This window comes from Anser cygnoides, chromosome 1 (assembly GCF_040182565.1).
Source record: "Anser cygnoides isolate HZ-2024a breed goose chromosome 1, Taihu_goose_T2T_genome, whole genome shotgun sequence".
Classification (NCBI taxonomy): Eukaryota; Metazoa; Chordata; class Aves; order Anseriformes; family Anatidae; genus Anser; species Anser cygnoides.
Genome location: NC_089873.1, coordinates 181,075,390 through 181,100,365, shown reverse-complemented (window position 1 = coordinate 181,100,365; position 24,976 = coordinate 181,075,390). Strand labels below are relative to the sequence as shown.

Genomic DNA, 24,976 nt, shown 5'->3' with positions numbered 1-24,976 from the left:
AAAGGGAACTGATGTGGGTATCTTGTCCTTCCTCTTCTGCCCAGTGGAGAAAATTTACATGAAGTACATTTTCAATTTTCATGAAGTTTGCAGAAAGCAGTTATCTTTGAGGCTTTCAGCCCACTGTCAAATGTGTTTGAACTAGGGCATGGCATTAAAAATTAACAGCAGGGGCTTGACAAAGAGAGACAAACAAAGCAATTTTCTTTCCTTTAATCAGACTAAGGAAGAAAAAAAAAGACTTACAGGGATTATTTTCAGTATAGAGTGCTGTAAAGGGATAAAGAAAAGGTCTGAAAATTGTCAGGATACAAAACAATACTGAAAATGTCAAACTGGGATTACTTCTCCAGCTGGTGTATTATACTGAGTTTCTGCCATCTCATAAAAGGGATGAAATAAACCCACCATATGCAGAGTCTAGCTGTTAAATTAAAAAAAAAAGTGGAATTTAATGTTAAAATTATTTAGCCTGGAATTGTGAGGAATATGTGTGTAGGCAAGATGCGTCCACGACTGCACATTAAGACTAGAGGGAATGGCCTCAAGTTGCGCCAGGGGAGGTTCAGGTTGGAAATGAGGAGACATTTCTTCTCAGAAAGAGCAGTCAGGCACTGGGACGGGTTGCCCAGGGACGTGGTGGAGTCACCGTCCCTGGGGGTGTTCAAGGGAAGGTTGGATATGGTGCTTACGGACATGGTTTAGCGGGTGACATTGGTGGTAGGGGATGGTTGGACCGGATGATCTTGGAGTTTTTTTCCAACGTTTATGATTCTTTATTTTTATTTTTTGGAACTCAACAGCACTCAGAAAAACTTAGGTCCTCTGCAGTGCATATCGAACACTAACAAATGATGACAGAAAACACAGTTTAATACAACGCCACTCGCTAACTCTGGGGACATAAAGGCGCCCAGGAGCCATATAAACGTGCCCCAGCCGCGGGACAAGCCAGGCTGCCCTTCCCCTCTCAGCCCCACGGCGCAGCCCCCACCCCCTTTCTGACAGGCTGCGTCGTTCCCCACGCTTCAGCTCTGTCTCCTGCTAGGCACGGCCGCCCTCCCCCGGTCCCCTAGCGCCGTTTGGAAGCCGGCAATGGCCGCCTCCCCTCACACCGCCTTCCTCCCCGAGGTTCCCCGTCCGCCCCCAAGCGCCTGAGGCCGCACCGCCCCACGGCCCCATGCCCGGCGCTCCCCGGCGGTTTGGGCGGGAAGGGGCGGGGGCGGCCATTACAGCCTTCCTGAGGGGGACGGAATGTGCGGGGCGCCCGCCTGGCTCCGTTCCTCTTCCTACGATTTTTGGGTGTTTGGGGCTCTGTGCCACAAGGGGAAGGGCTCCTCCGTGCTGAGGGGTGTGAGGGTGCTGGGGGAGCGCGGTAGAGGGGAGAAGTGAGGGATGGCCGCACGACAGTAGCAACAGCCCTACATACGAAATGACAAAGGTGGTTTCCTGGCCGAGCATACCAGCTTGCAGACGCAGTTCATCTGTGTGCCTTCTAATACGCTGAAGGTGCACTTTGTGGCAAGTCATATTTGCATGTTTTCAACACAATTTAGTTCCACTTTCTATTACAATACAGATTTTCTTCATTAATTTATGATATCTGAAGTGATACCAAGATGGTACTAAAAGCTTTCTAGTCATTGGGGTTTCTTTGTAATGATACTGGTTTGTGGTTTCCAGTGTGACAGCTTTCTCCATTTATTTTCTGTCATAAATTAAGGATAGTTTAACAGATAGTTTTGCAGTATGGTAACTGCAATAATGTAAGCATTCAGGCTAAATATGAATATATGCTTTAAATTGCATTTAAGATGTCTGCAGTAACATGCTCTATGTCACCCTGCTTGAGCAGAGGAGTTGGACTAGATGGTCTCTGGAAATCCCTTCCAACCTCAACCATTCTGTGATTCTGTGTTTCTGTGATTTAAAAAAAAAAGGACCTGTTCTTTGGAGAAGCCAGAAGAATATTGCAATATTTTATTTAATAAAACTCTGGAAGATAGAGTTCTGATTCTCAATCATCATCTTTGAGCATCTGCCCATTGGTAACCTCTTCTTGGTAATAAAAAATGAACAAAACCAAATTGAGTGTATATGATTATGTACATATAGCTAAACAAAATGTAGCATAGGGAAGTCCTTAGTATTGTACTCGTACGTTAACAGTTACCAATTAAACAGAATGTTGATAACACAATTCGCTTCTCTTTTATGTCTTTGTAGGTCAACTCTTCTATAAAATGGCCAAGCAGAATTATCAATCACTAACTGAAGTGGTAAAACAAGTTGCAGAGCAGCAGCATTTACAGTCATCAGAGATAGAAAAAAACAAAGCAGTTCTTTTCCAGTTACAGGTAATAAGCTTTCTTTAGAGGAGTTTAATTCATTTAATTTATTCATTAGTTGAGGAAGTATTCCTGTGAACAAGATAAGGTGATTGTACATTTTTTTCTGAGTGTTTGCATTTAACTGTAAGGCAGCTGTTCTATTCCACTGTGTGGTATTTAGGCCTTGCTGAAACTGCATGTGCATCATTATTTGGAAGGTTGCTCCTTAGCTAAGACTTCATTAGAGTAAGTTTTAGCAGAAGTTTTTATTTATTATTACTTTGAGAAAAAATGCTGAAATAGCCACAACATTAAATAATCAACATAAAGTTAGAGCTTTTTGCATTTAAAAAAAAGAAAAAAAAAGATTTTGAAAGCATCCCTTTTATCAGGTTTTCCAAAACTATCCTTTTTTCTTAGCATACAGAATGCTTTTTTTTTTTTCAGAATATTTTTTCTCTGCATGTTTAGCGGATGTCCATTTTTATTTTAATTATTTTTATTTTTAATTATTTTGTAAAACGTTAGATATGTGTAGTATTCCTGAAGACTAAGTAATCATTTCTGTTACAATCTCTCACAGAATTTGTTAAGCCTTCAATTGTCATTTAAACTTTGAGACCAAAAATGTCTGTCAAGAGACATACATTTAAGTATGAGGAAAACCACAACAGTGTTCAGACATTTTTGAGCATGAGAGAATGCAAAAGGAAATCCTATTATAATATCTGCAAATAGCTCTACAACTGAAATAACTGATATTTGAAATGTTGCACAAAGATATCTTATCTGAAAGAGCAGTGAAGACTTTTATTGGTTAGGAAAGTCTAATAACTGGCCACACCTTGCAAGAAGATTTCTTCTAATAATATACTGTAATATTTTGATGATATTATATTAATAATATTTCTGTGACATACTATGACGATGTAACAATTAACTTATGATCAAGCAATTAAGAGTTTCAGTTTTCAAAAACACACAGAACTTTACAGTCCTAGATAATTAATTTAGCTAATTTCTTTTCTTCCTCTCCAACACCTTTCTTTTTCTTAAAAAAAACTCACTACCATCACCACCACCACCACCAACAAAAAAAAACAACACACAAATGTTAGGAAATTCCGTACAAACATTATTGTTAGCAGAACAACTAAATTAAGTAGTTAGGAACTGAATGCAGAACCGCTTGTTCACCTTCCAGTCTATTCCCATATGTATGTGTCACAGTAGACATGTAAGACTGTAATTTCCTTTCCAAAATCGAAGATCTTTTCCATTAAGATCTTTTGTTCCCAGTAAATGGTGGCAGAGATACTGATCCTGCTAAAACTGTAACCCAGGATCTCCAAATTAAAAGTTATGCAGAAACATTTTGTTCTTAACAGTTGATAATGCCTTATTCTGTTCAAAGCATTGAATAGGATACTTCATAGCACACATAAATGCTTCCATTAGAGAAAAGATAATAGGCAGCATAAATCACAGTGCAAATTCTCTCACTTAATACACAATAGTTGGCTGTTACTTGGGGTGGGATTAATCACAGCAAACTTGCATCACCTACAAATCAGATGTTAAACCCATATTAGTCATCCAGGCTACCTCTGTAGTCAACAAAGGGAGACAAACATTTCTGAGGCAGCAATTCAACCCTCCCATCTTATGATGGCACGAAGTACTGCTTCCTGGAGCTGTTTGCTTCTCATCAGTGAGAAGATGTAGAGGCCTTTGTAGGACTAGGTGCCTATTTCTTAGAAGTTTAAAAATAGCTGGGATTAATCTTAATCTCAAATTTCCAGTGATGAAGACAGGATAAAGACTTCAGCAGAACAGGCTAGTTAGGCTCCATCACCCATCCATGTGTTTCTGTGCGTGTGTGTAAGTATGGGTTTGGTACCATGTGGTTTTAGTCTGATTTGGGCTAAAAGAGATTCGGTCTCTAAACAAACTTTAAGATTGGGTTTGATCCGTCAAGTACTATGTATCTTGTAAATATGGGGAAGTCAAAGTAATTTGGATAATACTTCATTTCATATTTTAGACTCAATCTAAGGTGGAAGTCTAAGCTATTCCTCCATTATGTCTCTAAGGTGATGATTTTAGGAAATAATAACTTTAATTCAAACCCCGTTAAGAAAGTGAAGTTTCTGTTAAAGAAATATAAATTACAGTGCTTAACTAGATACCTGGCATCCTCTCAAATAAAAATACTCTTAACTGAATGCTGAAATATTTTACAGGCTAAGTTTCAGGAACTAGAAAAAGAAATGAATTCTATCCTGTTACAAACAAAAACAACAGAAAGGGAAATATATCTGCAAGACGATGCCATAGAAGTGACAAAGTATCACTGCGAAAACCTGGAGGCCCAAGTCAGAGCCCTATATTCTGAAAATATGAAGCTGAGGTTTGATGCAGAAACAATACAGGAAGAGTATGAGATGACATTTGCAAGAAATAGCGAATATCGTGAAAAAATAAAGGCTCATAAAAATCTCTTTTGGGAGATGGAAAGTAAAATGCCAGTTATGATTGAGCTTGCTAAAAAGAAAGCCATCGTTACAGAGCTGAGGACAAAGAAAGAGCAGTTAATGCGTGATCTCCAGAATCCAGAAGGCTCTGTTATAAGGAAAGTGCAGGTACTATACTTCCTCTTTGATTGATTTCATTTTGTGTGAAGTAATTTTGGCATAGTTTAATATGATTATTTTGTCTGATAAGTTTACATCCACGATGAATTGACTAGGGGAACAGAGATTCATTTAAAAGGATAGATTAATTAAAGAAATTAAGACATCAGTCTGCAGTAGAAAAATCATCAGCCCCAGTTACTTGTATATTATTTTAAAGTGTTCATTCTATGAGATTGAATGAACTCAGCTAAGAAAAAAACTACAGGGTTGTAAATTAAAGTTTATCATTGCCAAGTGATTTGTGGGATTATGTGGGTTGTTGGATAAAGTTACATGTACACTTTTCAGCATTCATTTTTCAGCAATGGAATATAGCCATGTTTTTATACTTTTTATCTAAGAGCGTAATACTCATTTAACTTTGTTGTCAGGTAATGAACTACAGCTGAGCTGTTTGCCAACGGGAGGTAGGTTTGATAAGGTGATAAAAAGGAGGAGGCAGAAAGCATTCATTTGTTTTGGTGTTTCAGTCTAACACTGTTTTTGTTAGAGCCTAATTGCAAGACTTATTATAAGCTAAAATGTTGGAAGTCCTCACCACAAAATTTTGCGAATACGTGAGCAAACATGTATGAATTTGAAATGAAGTCACAAATTGCCGCTGTGATGCAACTTGTGTTATTGAAAATGTGGTGTTACTTTATTCAAGTATAATGATGAAAACTTTGTTGTACAGGCAACTTTTAAAATCTCAGTAAAAGAAGACTATGATCATTGTATTTGCCTGTGAGAAAGAAAACTATCTCAAATATTACAGTAAATATTCACAGATTTTGCATTAAATTAAATTTAAAACAAAATTATAAGCACCCAAATGAATTCAGATTCCTGTGTTGTTACAGTTGTTTGTATATTTTAGAGCAAGAGAATATCTTTTAAAGTGTATAAAACCATATTATTAAGTATTTTAATAATTTTAATTATGATTCTTAAATTATTAATTTAATTCCTAACGATTATTTTAATGTGCAACTGTGTAATAGATATTTATCTCACCTTTGTTAATGAAGTGAGACTATTAAAAGGTGACAGTTGTAATAAGATGAATAGATGTATTTCACAACCTTTTAAACAAGGGGATTTTCTCTATCTTAAACCCGAAGGAAGAAATTACACTTTTAAAAAAGGAGATCACATCAGTGAAAGAGTTCATCAACAAAAAAACAGATTTGCTGGAAGAAGAAAAAAAAACGCATGCTAAGCTTAGAAAAGAAATTGAGGTGAGTCGTTTCAATAAAATATAATTGTAGTTCTCTGATTAAAGGTGGATAGTGCAGGTGAAGTTTGGAGTACTTTATACAGGGTTGCTGGCCATACATTATTCAAGTACATATAGTGACTGTGCTTTCTTAAGTTCTTGGTATTGCTAGTCTTTCTAAAGTTCAGAATTTAATTGTTATTGTGCGATAAAGTTATGAACATTTTTTCTAAAGTCTCCTAAGAAGGAGTTCAGCTTTTAACTTTTGGAATGAAGTTCTGGAAAGAAAGATGTCACTGAATGGTAGTAAAGTAAGATGTCTGTTTTGTTATTTCTGTAATACTTTTGAAATATTTTAAATCTCACTACTGACTTGATTATTCATGACTTTTCTCATGGTTCCTGATACCACATTAATGTGAGAATCAATTGCACCAAGAAAATGGTTTTCCAATGAATCTCTCTAATTTAAGTTGACATTAAATTAAGGATAACAGAGCAGCTAATATGTAGCTGACAAGATAAAATTCTGATAAATAGTTAAACGCTTCTCTTTTTAGGTAATTGAACTGTATTTTATGTTTTGTTCCATACTAAAATACTTTGCATGTCTGCAAGGGTTTTAGTTTGGAACTTTCACATCATTTATCTTGTTAATTCAAATAAATTGCACAAAATGTAATGATAAAAGCCTGATAATATAAAGATTAACAGAACTGAGGTTAGCTCTATTGCCACTGTAAAATGCAGGAAGAAAAAAAAAATTATCGTTCATGTTATGGGAAATGGCAGAGAATTTTTAAACTGAAGAGCAAAGCACAGCCACTTTAGTCTCTGCTATTCAGTGTCTGAAAAAATAATTTATTACCAAGGCAACAGCTTCCTAATAAAGTTCTCTAAATCCATGCTGAAATTAGGCAGCCTAAAAATAATGTTCTGTTCTGTTATCAGAACCAATTAAGTAGTGAAGGTTAATGTATTTTTTCAGTTGTTTGGATTATAAGATCTTTCTGTCTCAGAATGAAGCAGGATTAAAAATCAAATGTTTCAGGGTATTATTTTCTATTAAGAGTTCTCTAGAAAATAGTCCAACTTTCAATGTATAAACTAACAATGGACAAGCAGAAACATTAATACCCAGCAGCCCTCAGCACAAGCCAGGAAAGAATACTTAGTGCAAGGATGTGAATAAAGGGAGATATTGGAGACGTGGATGAAGATCCACTAAGCTGCAAGGTTGGAATTCGGCTCAAGACACCTAAAAGTGGTTGGCTGAATGTAAGTGGCTACACAAGTCAGACAGTTCCCATTATAATCAATGGAGGTGTACTCAGTCCAGCTGATAAAGAGATCAGTTCAGTTGACCAAATGTATGTGCTCATGGCACCTACAGCTGAGCCACATAATCTAGTCTTTCTGAACTTTTATAGTATGTATAACACTATAGGTTTCTAGTGATCAAACCAGGAATGTAGACATGTAGGGTAGGTCACACGTACACCTCAAAAGACAGTTGTCAGTCTACAAACTGACCCCACCTTGAGGTGTCAGAGTTTGTCATAGTACTTTTTTTACATCTTGTATAGATTGTGAGCTTCTAGCAGTGCTTGGGCCAAGAGTAACTGGCCTTCTCTCATTAATTTGCAGAGAGTATCTGTGGTCTCATGTTTCTGAGCCTTCAGATAAAGGAAATCATTATGTCTGATTAATATGTTTGTTGTTGCTAGAATTTCTGGAGCCTTGATTCAGCAATGATTTTAAGCACTCGTCAAAGTTTGCCCCTATACAGCCCTATACTTAAATGCCTACAGAATTCCTATTGAAGCATCATTAATGGCTAGAGGTAGTACTCAAGCTGAATGGACTGAACTCCCACTTTGCCTAAGTGTTATCTCAGGTTTCCCACAAAGATTTCCCTGCCGAAACACATTGTCCATGAATGTGATTTGGAATGCCTTTCTAAAGCAGACATTCTGAATCATTTAAAAGATGAATTTTGGAAATTAAAAATAAATTGTGGAAGAAACATCTTTCTGCAAGGAAATTTGTCCCTTAAGTTTCCTTTCTTCCAAGGAAAGTCTGTGCTCTGACATGGCTAATTCGTATGCCATACACTTAGTTTATAACAGGGATGCTTCCCCTGTTTATAACAGGGGTACCAGTGAACTTCTAAGTAGCCTGTAGGCCATGTCTCATTCTCTTTCCTGAATGACTGCCCCAATACCTATCTCTTAAAAAGCCTAGCCAATTCCCAGTTTGGATAGGGAAAGGTCAATAGATGAGGGTGATTAGCTCTGTAGAGATGAGGCTTCTGTCATAGTAACTACTACAAGACACCCACAAATAATAGAAAATAGGTTGTTATATTAATTAATTAGAAAAGAAAAGCTCTGAAAAATGTCTATTCTCCTGCTGCCCTCTTTTCCCGACATCATTGTGCAGCTTTATTATTCTTAACAGATATTTGTCCATCCTATTAAAGGACTCCAGTGGTAGAGATTCAAGAAGTACCCAGACAACGTATTTTCTAATGATTAACTTACATGTACACGATGCCAAATAAAAGAGCAAAGTCCCCTTCTCTGGTTTTCACTAAGCATAGGAGTGTTCCTTGTCTTCGTGGTTCCAGACAGTTCCCAGTAAAGAAGTTAGAGACACATTTCTAAGAAGAGTGGATAATGTTGGTCATAAATGTTTCAAAGCTGTGTGACACAGTCCTGGTAATGTTCAGATCTGGCAAGCACTCATTGGGATGACCGAATCTGACTGTATCCATAGAAAAGTTGTGAAGGATTATAGTAGACAGCCAAGCAACCCATCACCAGTAAAACAGGGCAGTGTAATTAATGAAACAAAAGTGAAGAAGTTACTTAGTTATATGTGAAATTTAAGCAATGAGACTCACAGAAGTCACTGGCAATGTAACTCCATTGCGGCTCTATGCCATCATGTGTGGATTTAATAAAACGTAATAATGTTTCAACAAGCAGACACAAGAAGAGTTAAATACTACCACTCAAATGTCATTCAAATTAGGGTGAGGCCAGTTTTTCCTTAAGTGAATAGGCACTATTTACATTTTTATTACAATAAATGTCTCACATTTTTACACTTCAGAATGCAAATCTCCAAAGGGTTGCCTGCAGCAGCAATACTTCTCAAAATAATGCAGCATCGAGGGCAAAATTGGTATGGTACCGCATTGTTACAGTTTTGCCTTAGTAAGCAAAAAATACCTTTCTGAGTGCATTGCAACAGTGAAGGTGCTACTACAGCCGTTTAGGTTACCTCGTTTGTATTCTAACTTATACACAAGCACAGTTGTCAAAGAATGAAAATTTCATCCTTTCTCACTCTGGAACCTGAAATGTTTCACATTCAAAGTCTTGCCACAGCTGTAAGATGCTCACTTATGAATCTTTGGGAGGGATTTACTTTGTTAAACATCTACAAACCAGGTATCCACACTGAACTGGTCACTTAAGCTCTTAGTGGGAAACAGCCTTATTTTTTTTTTCTTTTTTTTTTTTTTTTCTGGGAGAAAGAGGCATGACTGATATTGTTCTAAAGCAGATAACCGATACTGTCCTAAAGCAGATAACTGCAATAAATCAGATGAGTGACTTCTTACATGTTTCTGTGTTTCTTCAGTATCTATAAAGTCATCATGGAATGACACAGTCAAATGTCAGAATCTACACGTACACAGAGTTAGGTGAAGTGAACCCACCTCTGTAAATACTCTCTTGAAAGAACATTTGATGTGTATTTTATTCTATTTTATCAGGTACAGAATAAAAGATACGATGCTATTCTAAAGCGTTTGCATTGCCAACTGAACAAACTCCATTCAAATAAAAGACAATGGCATTGGAACATTCAGCAGATGGAGAAAAAGGCAGCAGAACTAAGAAAGTGTCTCGGAGTAGTGGAGTTGTAGAGTAACCATAACCTAATGAAGCTACAATGGGGTACAACAATGTGGGTAATACTTTCCAGACAAATTAGGTTGTTTTTTTTTTTTTTTGGTTTGTTTTTTTTTGTTAGTTTTCTTTTCTTGTGGGAATGCTACAACAGTAAAGTAGCCCAATATCTATCTATCTATCTATCTATCTATCTATCTACCTACCTACCTATCTATCTATCTATTTATTAAGTTTTTCTCACTTTAACTGTGTGGCCCAAACTAAGCAGAGCTCAATCTGTAATGCTTTGGAATAACGTTTTTTTCTTCCTGTGGCCAGAGGCTGTTCAGGAGAAGAATATCAGTATTATTAATATTATGTTATCAATAATTATATGTTATCAGAATTTTCAGGTGTTTACAAAGTATGTGCCAATTTTATTTTAAAACTCATTTAAAGTCAACCAAATAACATTTGAGGAGCTCTTTTTTATTTGATTAGATCTCTGAAAATTGAGATCTACTTTTCTTTTCCTACAGAAAAAAATAGTATCCACATATATTTGCGTTCTTGGGATATCAAAGCTCTGATGGCCTATATTTTGCTGAGCAGGGAATTCGTATAGATGATATTACAGCCTGTTTGCCCTGTGTCTGCCAGAATGTCCTTGTGTGGGGTACAAGGCGGACATAGGCTTTCCTGCTATAAAAGGCTTGGGAACAAGTATATTCAGATGTGGGTTACAAACAGGCTGGTTTCAACTGGACAAACATATGTCTCCCAAGTAGTTAATAAAGAGGAATGAATAGGTGAAGAGCTTTTAAAAGCTCCAGACAGCTTTTAAAATGGAATTCGCCATCTAGAGACAGTAATGCATTGCAGATCATTGATTTTAGAGGAACTGACAGAGTAGAGGATCTTAACTAACTAATACTAGTCATCTAACACCTAAGTGCTGAATATTAGGTGAGATTATTCTCAACATAAATGACCATATATTAAAAGCTCTTGTTAAAATAGTGAGTAGTGGATATTTTTCTTTGCCTTGTTTTTATTATGTGCTTGGCATTTGAGGAATTTACAGTACTTTGTCTGTTCTTACACTTATGGTAATAGTTCTGTCTGGTTGAAACCTGTAACGTTTATCTGTTCTGTGAATGTAGTTAGCTTTTAATTTGAGGTATTGTCTTACATAATTTAAATTTATCTTTACAACTGAATAGAAAATGAAGATTTTAGTGAACTGTTTACTATTAAAACTGTTAAACTGCCTATATGTTGTCAGTGTAGGAAAGCAAATATTAAAATGAAATACCAATATTAATTTATTTTGGATATTTGTATATTCATATATACTTACATTTTCCTGTGTATTTTGCTTAATATAGAGAGATTTTAAGCAACACACTCAGTCATGAAGGCTCTCTCTCAACTTTAACTGTTAGACTCTCAGGTTAGTTTTGCATGGTCTTTTTCCTTCTTGACTTTATCAAACAAATTACTGTTGCCATCCTGATAATTTCTCCAGAGAGGTTTGCTGCCTACCTGGGACCCGCATTCATGATATTACGAAGAGGCTACCAGGCTTGGTGAGGCTAGAAGTCTACCACCCATTCCTATTCTTACTTGTAGGGTCAAATGAGGCTGCAATAAAGAGGCTCCGAAATACCAAAAGGAACCTTATGTCCCTCAGAAAGACGTTGAAGGGATCGTGCGTGCAAGTTTATGTTCTCCTCTGTCTTCCCAGTTGGAAACTGGGACCCAAGAAGAAGGATACAAATGGATCAAGTGAACTATTAGCTGCATGGCTGGTGCCGTGCTCAAAGTCTTGGGTTCTGTGATCTCAGATGCACTTCTTAGAGATCGGGCATACTGACACTGGATGGGGCACACCTGACCAGGTAGGGCAAGAGGGTTCTGGGCAGCAAGGTGGCTGAGTGTATTAGCAGAGCTTTAAACTAGATGCGGTGAGGGAAGGAGATGTACCTCCAAGTGATGGAAGTGAACCTGGGAGCATAATCACTTTAGGAAACAACAGGGAAACACTTGTGAACTGTCCCAAAGCAATTAGGAAGGGTTCCTCTGAAAAGGTGATGCGACTGATAGCCCAGCTGAAGTGCCTCCACACCAACGCACACAGAATGGGACACAAACAGGAGGTGCTGGAAACCACGGTGCTGTCAAGATGACTCAATTAGAAAACTATGACTTGATTGCTATCATGAAAATATGGTGGGATGAATCACACAACTGGAACAGTGGAATAGAGGGCTATAACCTTTTCAGAAGAGATAGGCGGGGAAGGAGGGGCAGGGGTGTTGCCTTCTATGTTAGGGAATGGATTGATTGCAACGAGATACCTCTGAGAAGCAGCCACGGATAGGTCAAGAACTTGTGGGTAAAAGTTAAGGACTGGACCAATAAAGGACACCTTGTGGTTGGGGTCTACCACAGGCTGTCCAATCTGTTGATGAGGCCTTCTAGCTTCAGCTACAAGAAGCATCATGCTCGCACACTCTCATCCTGATAGGGGACTTCAATCACCCGGATGTCTGCTGGGGAAGCCCCACAGCAGGCTACAAGCAATCCAGGAGACTCCCGGAGTGCATTGAGGATAACTTCCTGGTCCAGGTATGAGACAACCCAACTGGAGGAGAAGCGTTACAGGACCTGGTGCACCGGAGCAGATGAACTCATTAAAGAGGTTAAGACTGGAGGCAGTCTGGGCTGCAGTGAGCATGCCCTGGCTGAGGGTCAGGACCCTGAACTTCCAAAGAGTGACCGTTCAGCTGTTTAAAGACCTAGTGGATGGGATCCCCTGGAACACTGTCCTTAGGGACAAAGGAGCTGAGCAGAGCTGGCAGCTCTTTAAGGATGCTTTCCTTAGAGCACAGGAAGTCTCCCTCCCCCTGTGTAAGAAAACAGGCAGGGAGGGCAGACAGCTGGGAAGGCTGAGCCAGGACCTGCTGGTCAGACTGAGGTGCAAGAAGGAAATGCACAGGCAGGGGAAGCAGGGACACGTGGCCTGGGAGGAGCACAGGGATGCTGTCTGGGTGTGCAGGGATGGGGGCAGGAAAGCCAAGGCATGGATGGAACTGAGCATGGCGAGGGATGCAAAGAATGACAGGAAAGGATTCTCTCGGTACATTGGCCAGAAAAGAAGGGACAAGGTGAGTGTGCCCCCTCTGATGGGTGAGAGGGGAGAACTGGTAACAACAGACATGGAGAAGGCTGAGGTACTCAGCAACCTCTTGGCCTCAGTCTTCACTGCCAGTCAGGTTTTCCCCGTCTTGAGTCCCTGAACCTCTGGGCAAGGTTTGGTTGTGGCATCAAAGTCCCTCCCACTGCAAGCAAAGAGCAGGTTTGAGACCACCTGATGGAACTGAACAGGTACAAGTCTGTGGGGCCCAACGCCGTGCATCCCAGAGTCCTGAAGGAATGGGCTGATGGAGTTGGCCTCTTTCCATCCTATTTGAAAAGTCCTGGCAGTCAGGTGAAGTTCCTGGTGACTGGAAAAAGGGAAACATCACTCCCATTTTTAAAAAGGGTCAAAAGGAGGATCCAGGGAACTGCAGACCTGTGAGCCTCACCTCAGTGCCTGGGAAGATCATGGAACATTTCCTCCTGGAAGCAATGTTAAGGCACATGCAGGACAAGGAGGGTATACAAGACAACCAGCACGGCTTCACCAAGGACAAATCGCATCTGACTAATCTGGTGTCCTTCTGTGGTGGAGTGGCTGCACCAGCTGACAAGGGAGGACCGACCAATGTCATCTACCTGGACTTCTGTAAGGCCTTTGACATAGTCCCACATGACATCGTGATCTCCAGATTGGAGAGAGATGATTTGAAGGGTGGACCATTCAGTGGGTAAGGAATTGGCTTGAAGGCTGCACCCAGAGAGTGGTTTGCCAATGCCTACATGTCCAGGTGGAGACCAGTGACGAGGTGTTCAAGACCAGGCTGGATGAGGCCCTGGGCAACCTGATCTAGTGGGTGGCATCCCTGCCCATGGCAGGGGGGCTGGAAGGAACTAGGTAATCTTTAACATCCCTTCCAACCCAGGCCATTCTATGATTTTATGAAACAGGCTACTTTCCTTAACACAATACTGTAGAAATAAAACCATCAGTATCCTATGCTGTAGTAACTGTAATATGATAGGAATAATTTGATTGGTTAAAACTTTTTAATCTGATTTATTTTAAACGAAGACAAAGATAGACATCTGAAAATTTACCCCTAATCTTAGTTACCTTTCTGTTCTGATGTGACTCAGACATTCATTGCTTGTAAGTCCGTCCAGAAAGCACCAACAGAACTTTGTCTGGTCATGTATGCTGCACATTACTGAAACAATAACAACTGTCTTCCCTATACACAGCAAAACAGCTAACATTTGATTCATGCATATCTTCCAGAAAGGGCTCTAGATGAAAATTTTGAGAATTTACTGCCTTTCTGTTAGTTTCAGTGATTAACTGTTCTTTTTGTTTATTTGTTTAGTATCATTTCAAATTTGAATTTATTCAGCCATGCAGTGAAGTAAGTGTACTTTATAGCAGGTAGTTTCTCTCCATTAAATGATTAAAAAAAAGAAAAATCACTGTCTGCTTGCTGAATTGAATCGATCAAGCCTGTCAAAGTTATTGACTGTCAAATCTGAATGAGAGCTTTATCTTAATGTATCTTCTCCAAAAAGATACAATATCCAAAATTCTCACCCAGGATATTAAGGCGACATGCCCTTACATATGCCTTTTATAACATACATTTTCCTGCTTTCACAGATAGTTTCTAATTATTTCTGTACCAGGACAACCAATGCATGGAGATATATTTCTTAGCAGCTACACAAAGTAAAGTAAACAGAATTTACTTTGATGCTTACTATTGTGTTAACACAGTTACAATGTCACAGTTTGACCTTGTACTTTACTACCAGTTTAAAACAACTCTAGACAACAATCCAAACCTTCTAACTTAACGAAAATATCACACCTTATTTTTCTTTTTGACCAAGAAAAATTTTCATTATTATTTCTCTGGTTAATAGGCAGTTTCTCTGTATCAACACACTTTCAACACATTTCACTAATATCAAAATAAATAACTTAGTAAATAACTTAGGCATACATTTTAACTGTTGTTGTTTGTTGTTGTATTTTTTTTTTAACCTGTTCTCAGTAAATTTCAGTATCTCACTGAAACTTCCATGCTTATTTGCACATCTTTTTAACTGGTTTAGAATCATTTAACAAAGGTGAACACATGAAGTGTATGTAATATTCCTGTTAGCTCTATGCAGAGGAGAGGTTTCCTTCTCCTACATAGACTTTACTGTCATCCAAAGCCTAAAGTTTCTAATACACCTTTTGACTCTGTTCTTCCCAAGAAAGCTCATGCTCTTATTTACTGGGGTGCTTAATATTTTTAAGGTACCTCAGCTATCAAATGTGTTTCTCAGTTTTCTTGCCACAAAATATAGATAAAATTCAAGCATTTTGTTTTGCTGTGTATGTCTATGCTATGTACAACCGTTCTCTCATTTTTGTGTCATTAACAAATTATACTGGAACTAAATTTATCTTCTATTCCATATCAAATAAAAATACTAGTATTGGTCCTAATAAATATATCTGCAGAGTGCTAGTATGAATACCCCCTAATATGTTGGAGCTTCTTTGATAATTGCTTAAGGGAATGTGTTAGTCAGTCCTTAATCCATTTTACTTATGCTTCTCCAACCACTTAGAGTATGAACTCTTACATACAAAAGTTGTGTAGTATGAAGGCCACCATCTTCCAGAAAGTCTGTTCCATCTCTGAAATAATTTATTAGAGGATATAAGCTCCAACTGTTATTGTCATCCCATATCACCATCACATTAAATGCCAGTTGAGGGCTCTTATCCCACATAAACACAGTATTTGTGTGTTTAATTCAACTACCTGGACACCTAAGCAAATTTCATTTCTCATCTTTGAAGCTTTGTTATCTATCTTCACCAAACTTGTACAAGTTTAGTCACTGAATACAGCTGAAGTCTACATCTGTTTTTTTAGTGTACTAAGAATAAGTTTTTACAGGATGAGATGCATTTGGCACACTTCTGATTAAACAGAACTTTGTATCGCACAGTATTTACAGATTTTCCCATGTACAGCATTCCAAATTTAGAGTTGTAATATTTAACAGATAGATAATAAAAATTAGCAAGGCATAAACATTTTACTAGTGAATTCTGCTTCACCAGGCGAAAACTCATCAGGGAAAAAAAATCAACAGAAACAGAGAAATAAAAATTACTGTCTTCTCTAAACTATCAGCATTCTATACAATATATGAAAAAGGAAATATATGCAGTTTTCTATAAGTGTCTAATTCTAGCAAATCCTGGAAGCCTGTTGAGGCAGATTTTTCTTGGTACAGTGACGTCGAGCAGTAGTAGCTTGATCTCAGGGCATTTTTTCCCCTTAACGAGCAAACACAGACAGTAGGAGAATGATTTATGATTTTCGGGGAATAGCTCAGTGAATGCACTTTGTGCTCTTTACATAAGGCTCTCCCAGCTCCCAGCGCGGAAGCATGCCGCCAAACCCATATCAGTCATTTCTGAGGATGGGTGTGGGGCTAAGACGGGAACTTTGGGCTTTGGCGCTCTGCAGGCAAAAGGAAGAGGAGTGACTGCCCACTCTGAAGGGCAAAACAAACAGCAAGCAGCAACATGCATGTTAATAAGAGTGTGGGAAAACTTACCAAGCGATGAGTCCTACCTGCCACTTAGCAAAAGTTTGAGGAAACTGTTGATCGATTCCAACGATATAACATAAACAAATAGGAAAATATCACGGAAACTCCACACTCAACAGGGAAATAATGCAGCCTTCTTTTTTTTGATCATGTCACATGATGCAGGAATGTGTATGGATGGGTGCTAAAGGGAAGGATTTCCCCATGTTGTAAGCTGACACTCCACATGAAACCGTTTCACGTGACCCAGCAACAACCTCTGATGCTGAAGCAGAGGAAGTGTATTAGAAAATATGAAAAGTATCTGCTAAGATCATCAAGTTCCCATCAAGGATACATCCAGTAAACAACAGAAAAGGGAAGGTGGGCTGGAGACAGACACCAATGTTATGTTGCTTTGCCTCTGGTGCAGAATTTACTTTGGTCATCAAAACAGAGGACACATTTTCAGAGAGCAATGTGCATGAGGCCGTGACAGTATGTAATGCCTGCTCTTCTGCGGTGGTTCATACGTGAAACTTCAGAGGAAGAATTGTGGCTGCACCATACATCAATGTAAGAGTGAAAAAATCTTTCAGAACTCTTACCCAGTTTTCTGAAATGTATGGATATATCTTTATCAAAGTAATTATTTGATCCTTCATTAAAAGGATCATATTTGCAGCTGCAGCATGTAGCTCTGAGTCATGTCGAGGCAGTGTCGTCTTGAGGAATTCCAAGCAGCGCTGAAATAGTTCTCTTTTAATTGTCTACTTTGCAGGAGGCAGAAAGTTTTTCAGAGGCACTGCAACAAACTTCCCCAGAAACGTGGATGTAGCGAAAACAGTTCACTGCCCACTTGGAAGTACTAAGCTCAATTCTTTCACTTTGCTTTTTCTAGCATTTAGAGGAAGCAACATGTAGTAACCTATCAAAATGGAAAAAAAAAACCAACCAACCAAAAAAAAAACCCACACAAACGACAAACTATGAAGGACAAAGCAAGATCAACAAGCAAAATCTCTACCCTCCCTAGCCCCTCCAAGAAGGATACTTCCACTGCGTATTCCACAATCTAGAGGAAAGAAGGAAATAACAGAGGAGACAGTTTTATCGTGTCACTAAATATACTTCTAGTTGAAAACGGTTTGTTAAAATAATGAGCAAAGGACAGTGCTCTGTGTTGAACAGAGGGCTTTCCCATGTTAGGAAATTACATGAGTACTTCTACATTCTATAATGTCTTTTTATTTAACATAGTCTAGATTTACATATTTCAGTAAAATCTCTAAATCTTTCCAAGAGAAGCAAGCTTCTTAATCTCTCTTTTTATTTAGATATCATATACCACATGTTCAGTGCTTATTGACTAAATGCCACTCAAAAGCTCCGGTGTTTTGCTATCATCTGCACATTACAGTGTATCAACATAATAAATCACAGAGTTTTCGGTGAAATTACAAACACTTTTCTGAAGTGGAATCAGCACCATCAATTTGAAATGTAGCCTTTCCCCCCAGCAATCAGGTCTAATAGTTCCCTCTAGTGGAGAAATATATTTTTACACAGTAAAGGCATCTTTCGTACTTGTTGCGATTTGAAGATCAATATTTAAAGTGGGATTAGTTAATATTTCTACAGAATATTGTAAATACTCCTAAATAATATTTTATTTCTCAAAAAAATAAGATGAAAGGGAGATGCTGACTATTCTAACTTTTACTACTGAAAACAACAGACGGAGGATTGGATTTATACTTAATTATTGGCCTGGTTATAAAAGAAGAATTGGGCAAATTTCCCCATACCTTCTGTTCTAATCTGAGTTATAATGCAAAATCCACTAGAAAAATATGTACTTCATATTTTTTTCCTTAAAAAACATTAATATTTTTTTTGTGTGTGTGCTAAAAGCAATCCTCTACAAACTTTTCCCTAGGTCACTTTCTTCTTAAAACCGTTCTGTTTAAGGCCATTGGCTCCCTGCTGTTTCTTGAAAAATGCATTTCAAAAAGATTAGATGCCCTAAAAAAATTTTACAGCTGACTAAAACTGCCTATGGCTAGTAGTTATGGATTTATAACATATTATAAACCCATGTTTCCAGGCTTCTTAAATAACCCTGCCTAATCTTTTGGGCTGAATCTTTTGGCCTGAAACTGCATTTCTGTCTCAAGGTCAGTGTTCTGGAAAGCTTAAACATGAGGTATGAATGTCATCGCTTGAGGCTCCCCATATACTTGACAAGAGAAAGGCATCCCAGAGCTGATTCAGTTCTTGCGTGCCCTGTGGCAGGGTCTGGCTTCATTCACTACAAAAGGATGGAGTGCAACTACCCTTAATTTAAAAGATTCAATTAAATGCCTATCTTTTGTGAGATAAGCCCAGAACCAGCACAGGCATTCTGTTGCTTACCCTTATTAAAATGTTTTTATTTTATGGCTATGCGCTTTGGAGCAAAGGATTGAACTTTGGCAGGGGCTTTTTGGTGGGAACTTTTTTTCAGGCTAACCAGCATCTAGTTATCCATTTTAATCACTTTTCTATTTTTTTTAATATTGACACAGAATTCTAATCTACTGAATCCTAGTATTATATCATTAATATAATATTTACACCAATAGGTCAGTGGCCTCCTCAGTCAGCTTGGATAAAAGTTATCTATGATTAACATTTTACCCACGGATTTTGTCATATCTATCACAGCTAGTAAAGGATTGGAACATCGTGCTCTGGTGAAATGCCAATATACTACCTACCTTTTGTGCATCTCAACTAAAAATATTACTGTCTCTATCAAATTATGAGTTCATACCATTGCTTAGGATTCTTTAGTTGCTAATGCGTCTGTGTTAGGTTAATTAATACGTTTGGAAAGCCAAGCAATCATTTCAGCGGAGAAGAGCTTGGGTATCTCAAGTTTTTTCTCAATTGTATCTGTTGGTTCTTCCTTTATAGTCATGGAGGGAAAAGAGCACTTCTAAGAGGGGGTTTCATCTGAAGTGTTTTACATGATTGGATTAGGATGACAAGAATCATGCCACCAAAATTCTTATTTCTGCCAGTTGAGTGTAAAGGGAGTGAAGGGTCACTAGTTCAGATGTAAATAAATAACTATATTCTTTTGATGTCTAAAGTTAGGTAAGATGTATCCAAGCTCCTTAAGCCAATAACAGCATTATTAGTAAATTCTCAATTTTTCTTCTTTTTGCCCTTTGTTGTCTTACTGCTGGCCATATATTTTTCTTCGTATTACTCTAGCTTTCCCTATTGATTTCCTGGGCTTTAAGCTTCTCATTTATTTATTGCATTTGATGGACCTCTTCCATATGGTACGCTGGGGAGCAGTGGGTGGCTGGTTCTAACATCTATTTCCATTTGCCAGTGAACCAGAGTAGGCTTTTAGCTAAGGATTTCCTCCTTCTTGGTGGAGTACTCTTTGCTTTTTCAGCGCTTTTTTAGTTTGTGTTACAGACCTCTCATTTTTCATTTGTCTTTTTCTATCTGCTTTTCCCCAGTCAACTTCTCTCACAATTTTCATCAGCCATGGGAATTTAGCTATTTTGCAACATCAATTACTGTAGAGGGGATTCACCTTGCCTCTTTTAGACACCTATTCAAATGTAATAACTCACATTCTGGTGGTGCCTTGCCCCTTGCATTGACTGTGAGAGGAATTTGGATGGGAAGAGATCTAACTTTTGGATAACTAACATGAGATGAGATGAAACCGCCTCAGGCTCTAAGATAGGTGTCATGACTTGCCTTCTAGCACTGCCTGTTTCCCTCTGTTGCCTGCAGAAGGAGTCCAGGGCAACTAGATCTAAACCCCTGGTAGATAATTAAAATTACATGACATAAATCCCATCTATCATCTCCAGTTATCCCTCAACGACTCAAGGCCAGGAATTAATACAGCTCTATCCATCGCAGCGAGACCCATAATTGAGTTACCCTGTATTGAGAGCAGTAATACTTTGTGTGTTAAAGGATCACAAGGCATAATTTTAGAAACTTTAATAAGTTGTGTGACCTCCACGCTACATTTCTGAGATTGAATTCTCCCATGGCAAGACAATTGCTTCCTGCATTCTGCCTCCTACCGCAGACAAGCCATAAGAAGTAATTCTGATATAGTTTATAAAGACTCTTCATTTTTCCCTTCTGCTGTATTTCTTGTCTTCTATGTTTTAGCACATTGGTAATTAGCATTGAATTATTAGAATATACACACCAGCTAGGAGTGTCTTCTTAGTGCTACCGCTACATCATTCACTACTGTCACCTCTTCCCAAAAGATATTTTAACTAAATTTCTTTAGCATTCCAGTCATGTGAACCATCCCAGCTGCCAATAATACTTGTATCAGAGAGAATTTCTAATCTAGTGCTTTTTTACCTTGACTTTTAAAATTATTACCTAATGACCAGAAATATGGTGAGTGGTTCCTGAAAAAGAGGATGAAATTGGAAATGTAGGTAAAAAACACAGGTTGCAATGAGTGGAAGTGAAAGAAATTTGGGCAGGGAGAACAGTTAGTACATAGGCCTGTGTTCATTTCATACTACAGAGCCCATAGTGGAACGTGAGGTTCCTGTCTGAATAAACCTCCACTGTCTGCAGATAATCTCATCTTGCTCCAGGCACTGGGGAATCAGTCTACTGTCACAGTCAGTGTCTTATTACCTCAAGTAATAAGATAAGATAAGAGATCTGTGCAAAAGATCTAAAGTATCAGTCCTGTTGCTGACCCTACGGATATTAGTAGAATCTCACTAGATAACTTTTTTTTTAAAAAAAAAAAAAATCCTTTTTTTTTTTGTTTATTTATTTATTTTTTAAACCAAGCTGTGAGATTTGTTTGATTTACGTGTTCAGTTTCCCATGGAACTTCTCTCTTGTCCTCATTGGCACCTGTAATGCTTCTTCACAGGGTACAGTCGCTGCTAACTTATTTAATGTAACGAGTATGGTACTTATGGAGGTAGCACCTAGATCCTGTTGCAGCTCAACACTGCAGGTACTCTTTTGTTGTGTGACCTAATGGCATAAGTGTATTCAACCATCATGGGACCCAACATTTTGCCATCTTCTGCACCAGAAAATAAATCACTTGAAAGTCCAAAGTGGAAGAGAGTTTCTCATTTAAAAGTTTATTCTGCTCTTCAGTGGTATTCAGACCCTGCTGCTCTTCAGTTCCTACACCTCTAACACACTTGAGATCTCTTTTTTACAGGCAGGGAACAGAATTTGAGTTCTGGTGAGTTACCTGTAATAACAGAGGAATTGTGCAGCAAGACTTCGAATGATATCAGGATTCTTACAGTAGCGTGTGGGGAAGAAAGTCAGCCCTGTGCAATTGTTGTCATTTCCTGTCCTACCTCTGAGAGAAACTGTATGCACAAAAGATTTGATCTAGGTAGGAAGAGAATTTTTTTCAACAGATTGTTTGCATGGCTGTACACACACCCTCACTGAATTGCTGGAAAATCTCATTTCCATAGCCAAACCCATTTTAATGAACTACTCCTTTGTAATTATTCAAGTATCCATCCTGCTGCTAAAAAAAAACACAGCATAGCGATGATTTAACACAGCTCTGCAGCAATTAGCACTCATAAAACAACAAAGAAGCACCTCACAATTCACAGAGGAATCAAAGTATGACATCAAAAGTAACTCATTACAATCACCACAACACACCTCAGTTTTTATAGTAGCAATCACAATGTTTTGGTGGGTTTGACTCCTTCTGTTCTTAAGAATTATACCTAAAAAGCAGCTACAGAACATACTTATTGCATTTTCAAAAGCATATTAATTAACCATTTCAAAGCTTTTTTTTTTTTGGGGGGGGGGGGGGGGGAATAAAAGTAGGAACTAATAGTTTAGTTGCTTATTTGCTGCAGATTTTATTTAGTCTAACTCCACTCACTTTAATAAGCATGAAGTTGAAAAAGGAACCATACACTTACAGTTACACCTGTGGCTAGTTTAGTCATCACTTTTATAGCTGAATCAAACTCACTTTGCCTTCCTGTTGCCCAGGCATCTGCAAATGGCTTGCTTTCCATTTGAGTGGCTTTGTGATGGTTGCTTTTTTCTTTTCCTTTTTTTTTTTTCCCCAATGCTTCCTCTTTTTTTTTTTTTTTTTTTTTTCTTGGCATTATATTATATTAGTAGCTGATGGCACAGGGGATTTTGACTACTTTTCAGGTTATTGCCATCAGAGACATTCTTAACCATGCTTATTAGACCATCAAGAGTGCTAATTTTCTTGTACAAAGGCAGTTCTGAACTTTCATTAGTGTATTTCCCAGATGCTTTAATTTTCTGATACCATTTAGTATAATAATGTTTGCTTTTAATACATAAGTGTGGAAAATAATGTACATTGGGAAATGGACAACAAAAAAGCTGTCAGAAGAGCATAAAAGAGCAGCAGATAAGAAAAACAGCATTGCAACATTGTTTTTAGAAGCAATGGAATGCATGAAGAGCAGACATATTGTGATGCTAACAACTTTAATTAATAATGTATAAAAGGTTAAGTATAAATGAGAAAGGGAAGATCTGTTAACAGAAAACATGCGCTAGTGTACTAAAATTAGAGTTTAGAAATGTGCAATACAAAAGCAGAGGACTCTGATGATATGTTTGATTGGAAATACACTTGTTGAGATTTTTTTTCTCTCCTGAATGTAAAATGAGGCATACTTGCTAGAGGTAGCAAAAGTGAAATTTTGGCTATTGAGTCCAAATTGTTAGCATGAAATGCATACTCCCTTTATCTCTTCCTCGCTCATGTATGACAGTCATCTCTAGGATGGAGTTCAGGACATGTTTGTTTAACCTAAAAATTAGGCTGAATCAATAGCCAAGTGGGAGCACTTTTTCAGTGGGGATTTAGTGGTCATGAAAGTGAATGGTCTGTTTCATGGCTGTTAATTCTCTTCCTTTTGCAGATGTGCCTAATAAACACCAACTGGGAATGATGTTCCTTAGCAGATACACTAATGCAGTTCTTCAGTGGTGGAGTTCCAAGTAATTTATCTGCAAACCATCTCTCTCCACAGCCTGCACTTGCATGTTGTATTAGCTGATCTGTTCCCCTCACCAGAATGGAAAAGAGACTTTTAGTAGAGCAATGCACAGCAAGGCAGGGAACCACTTGCAGAGAAGCTTGCTAAATCTCTGTGTGACTTTTCTTGCCTAACCTTAACCACACCAAACATCTAAACAAGTAGGCTAGATTTCCTGTGCAAAAGACAAGTACCTTAAAAAGATGATTTATCCTCTCCTCAAATAATATTTTGATGAAATGCTCTAGGAAAACAGGATTGTCCCACAGTGATGTCTCTCCATAGAGATGCTCCAGTTGACTGTGTTGGAATTTGTCTTCTCTAATAATTAACATCTAAATATTAGATGATGTAAGCTAATCATCTAGGCTTCTTAGACTGAGAAAAAGTACTAGTCATGTGCATACTAATATTGATGATGGTCCCAGGTAGCATGAATCACGCTGGGGATGTGACTCATTCTTTTTCCATGCACTATAGAAGGAACCAACTAATCTACCTTCAGTTGGAATAATGAAATCTAATGAGACTCTTTCAGGTAAAATAGGGCACGGATGCAAATTCCTAATTTCTAGGCATGGAATATCTGGGTGTCTGGTGTAAATAAGACCACTATTTTCACTCAGTATATCTTAGCCACTTATTTTTGGTAACTAAAAGCCACGTGGAGGTGCTTGTCACTTTCCCTCTGTAACGGAGGCCTAAACATGCAGATATTAAATAGTTAAGCTCTGTTGAGCATGTTAATATGTTCAGGGCTTAGAAATTGCATTGACGGTGCAAGTGCATTGATGGTGCAAATTGGATGAGCTGTTGAGGAAGATGTGAAGCTTTCTCTTGGCTATTAGAGAGGGCCACAGAAAGACTACTTTAGCCAGTGATCTGGAGAAGGTAAAACAAGACCGTTCTATGGATGCTACAAGGTTCTTGTTTTGGTCTGCTCAGGGTGCTTGTATTTACTCAAAGCTTAGCCTGATGGTAGAAGGTGGAGATGGGTCTTTAGCTTTTAGGCTTTTAGTATTTACTTTTT

At 38.2% G+C, this 24,976-nt stretch overlaps 2 protein-coding genes across 7 annotated transcripts in view; one reads left to right on the top strand and one right to left on the bottom strand.

Moving 5' to 3' along the window:
* Positions 1–24,976, bottom strand: part of LACC1 (laccase domain containing 1) — a 49,466-nt gene that overhangs the window by 10,574 nt on the left and 13,916 nt on the right. Inside the window, exon 1 of one of the 4 annotated variants that reach the window (XM_013179688.3) lies at positions 16,909–17,053. The exons of 1 other annotated variant lie outside the window; for it this stretch is intronic. The gene's annotated coding sequence lies outside the window, so the exon portion shown is untranslated. Of the gene's footprint in view, positions 1–8,767; positions 8,785–16,891; positions 17,054–24,976 lie in introns of those variants that run through there. 2 more of the 4 variants (XM_013179687.3, XM_048046945.2) reach the window with 2 other exon arrangements.
* On the top strand, positions 64–15,237 carry CCDC122 (coiled-coil domain containing 122). Of its 3 annotated transcripts, none has more exons than XM_066988409.1 (5): positions 64–1,521; positions 2,227–2,357; positions 4,574–4,972; positions 6,130–6,246; positions 8,685–9,333. In XM_066988409.1, exons 2-5 carry the CDS (start codon positions 2,244–2,246, stop codon positions 8,718–8,720), a joined length of 666 nt encoding a protein of 221 aa, XP_066844510.1. In that variant the 5' UTR covers positions 64–1,521; positions 2,227–2,243; the 3' UTR covers positions 8,721–9,333. The 3 variants fall into 3 exon arrangements, with proteins under 3 accessions (XP_066844510.1, XP_013035145.1, XP_013035144.1); XM_013179691.3 differs by lacking the exon at positions 8,685–9,333 and adding an exon at positions 10,012–15,237 and having other exon boundaries at positions 1,137–1,509; XM_013179690.3 differs by lacking the exon at positions 8,685–9,333 and adding an exon at positions 10,012–15,237 and having other exon boundaries at positions 1,137–1,521.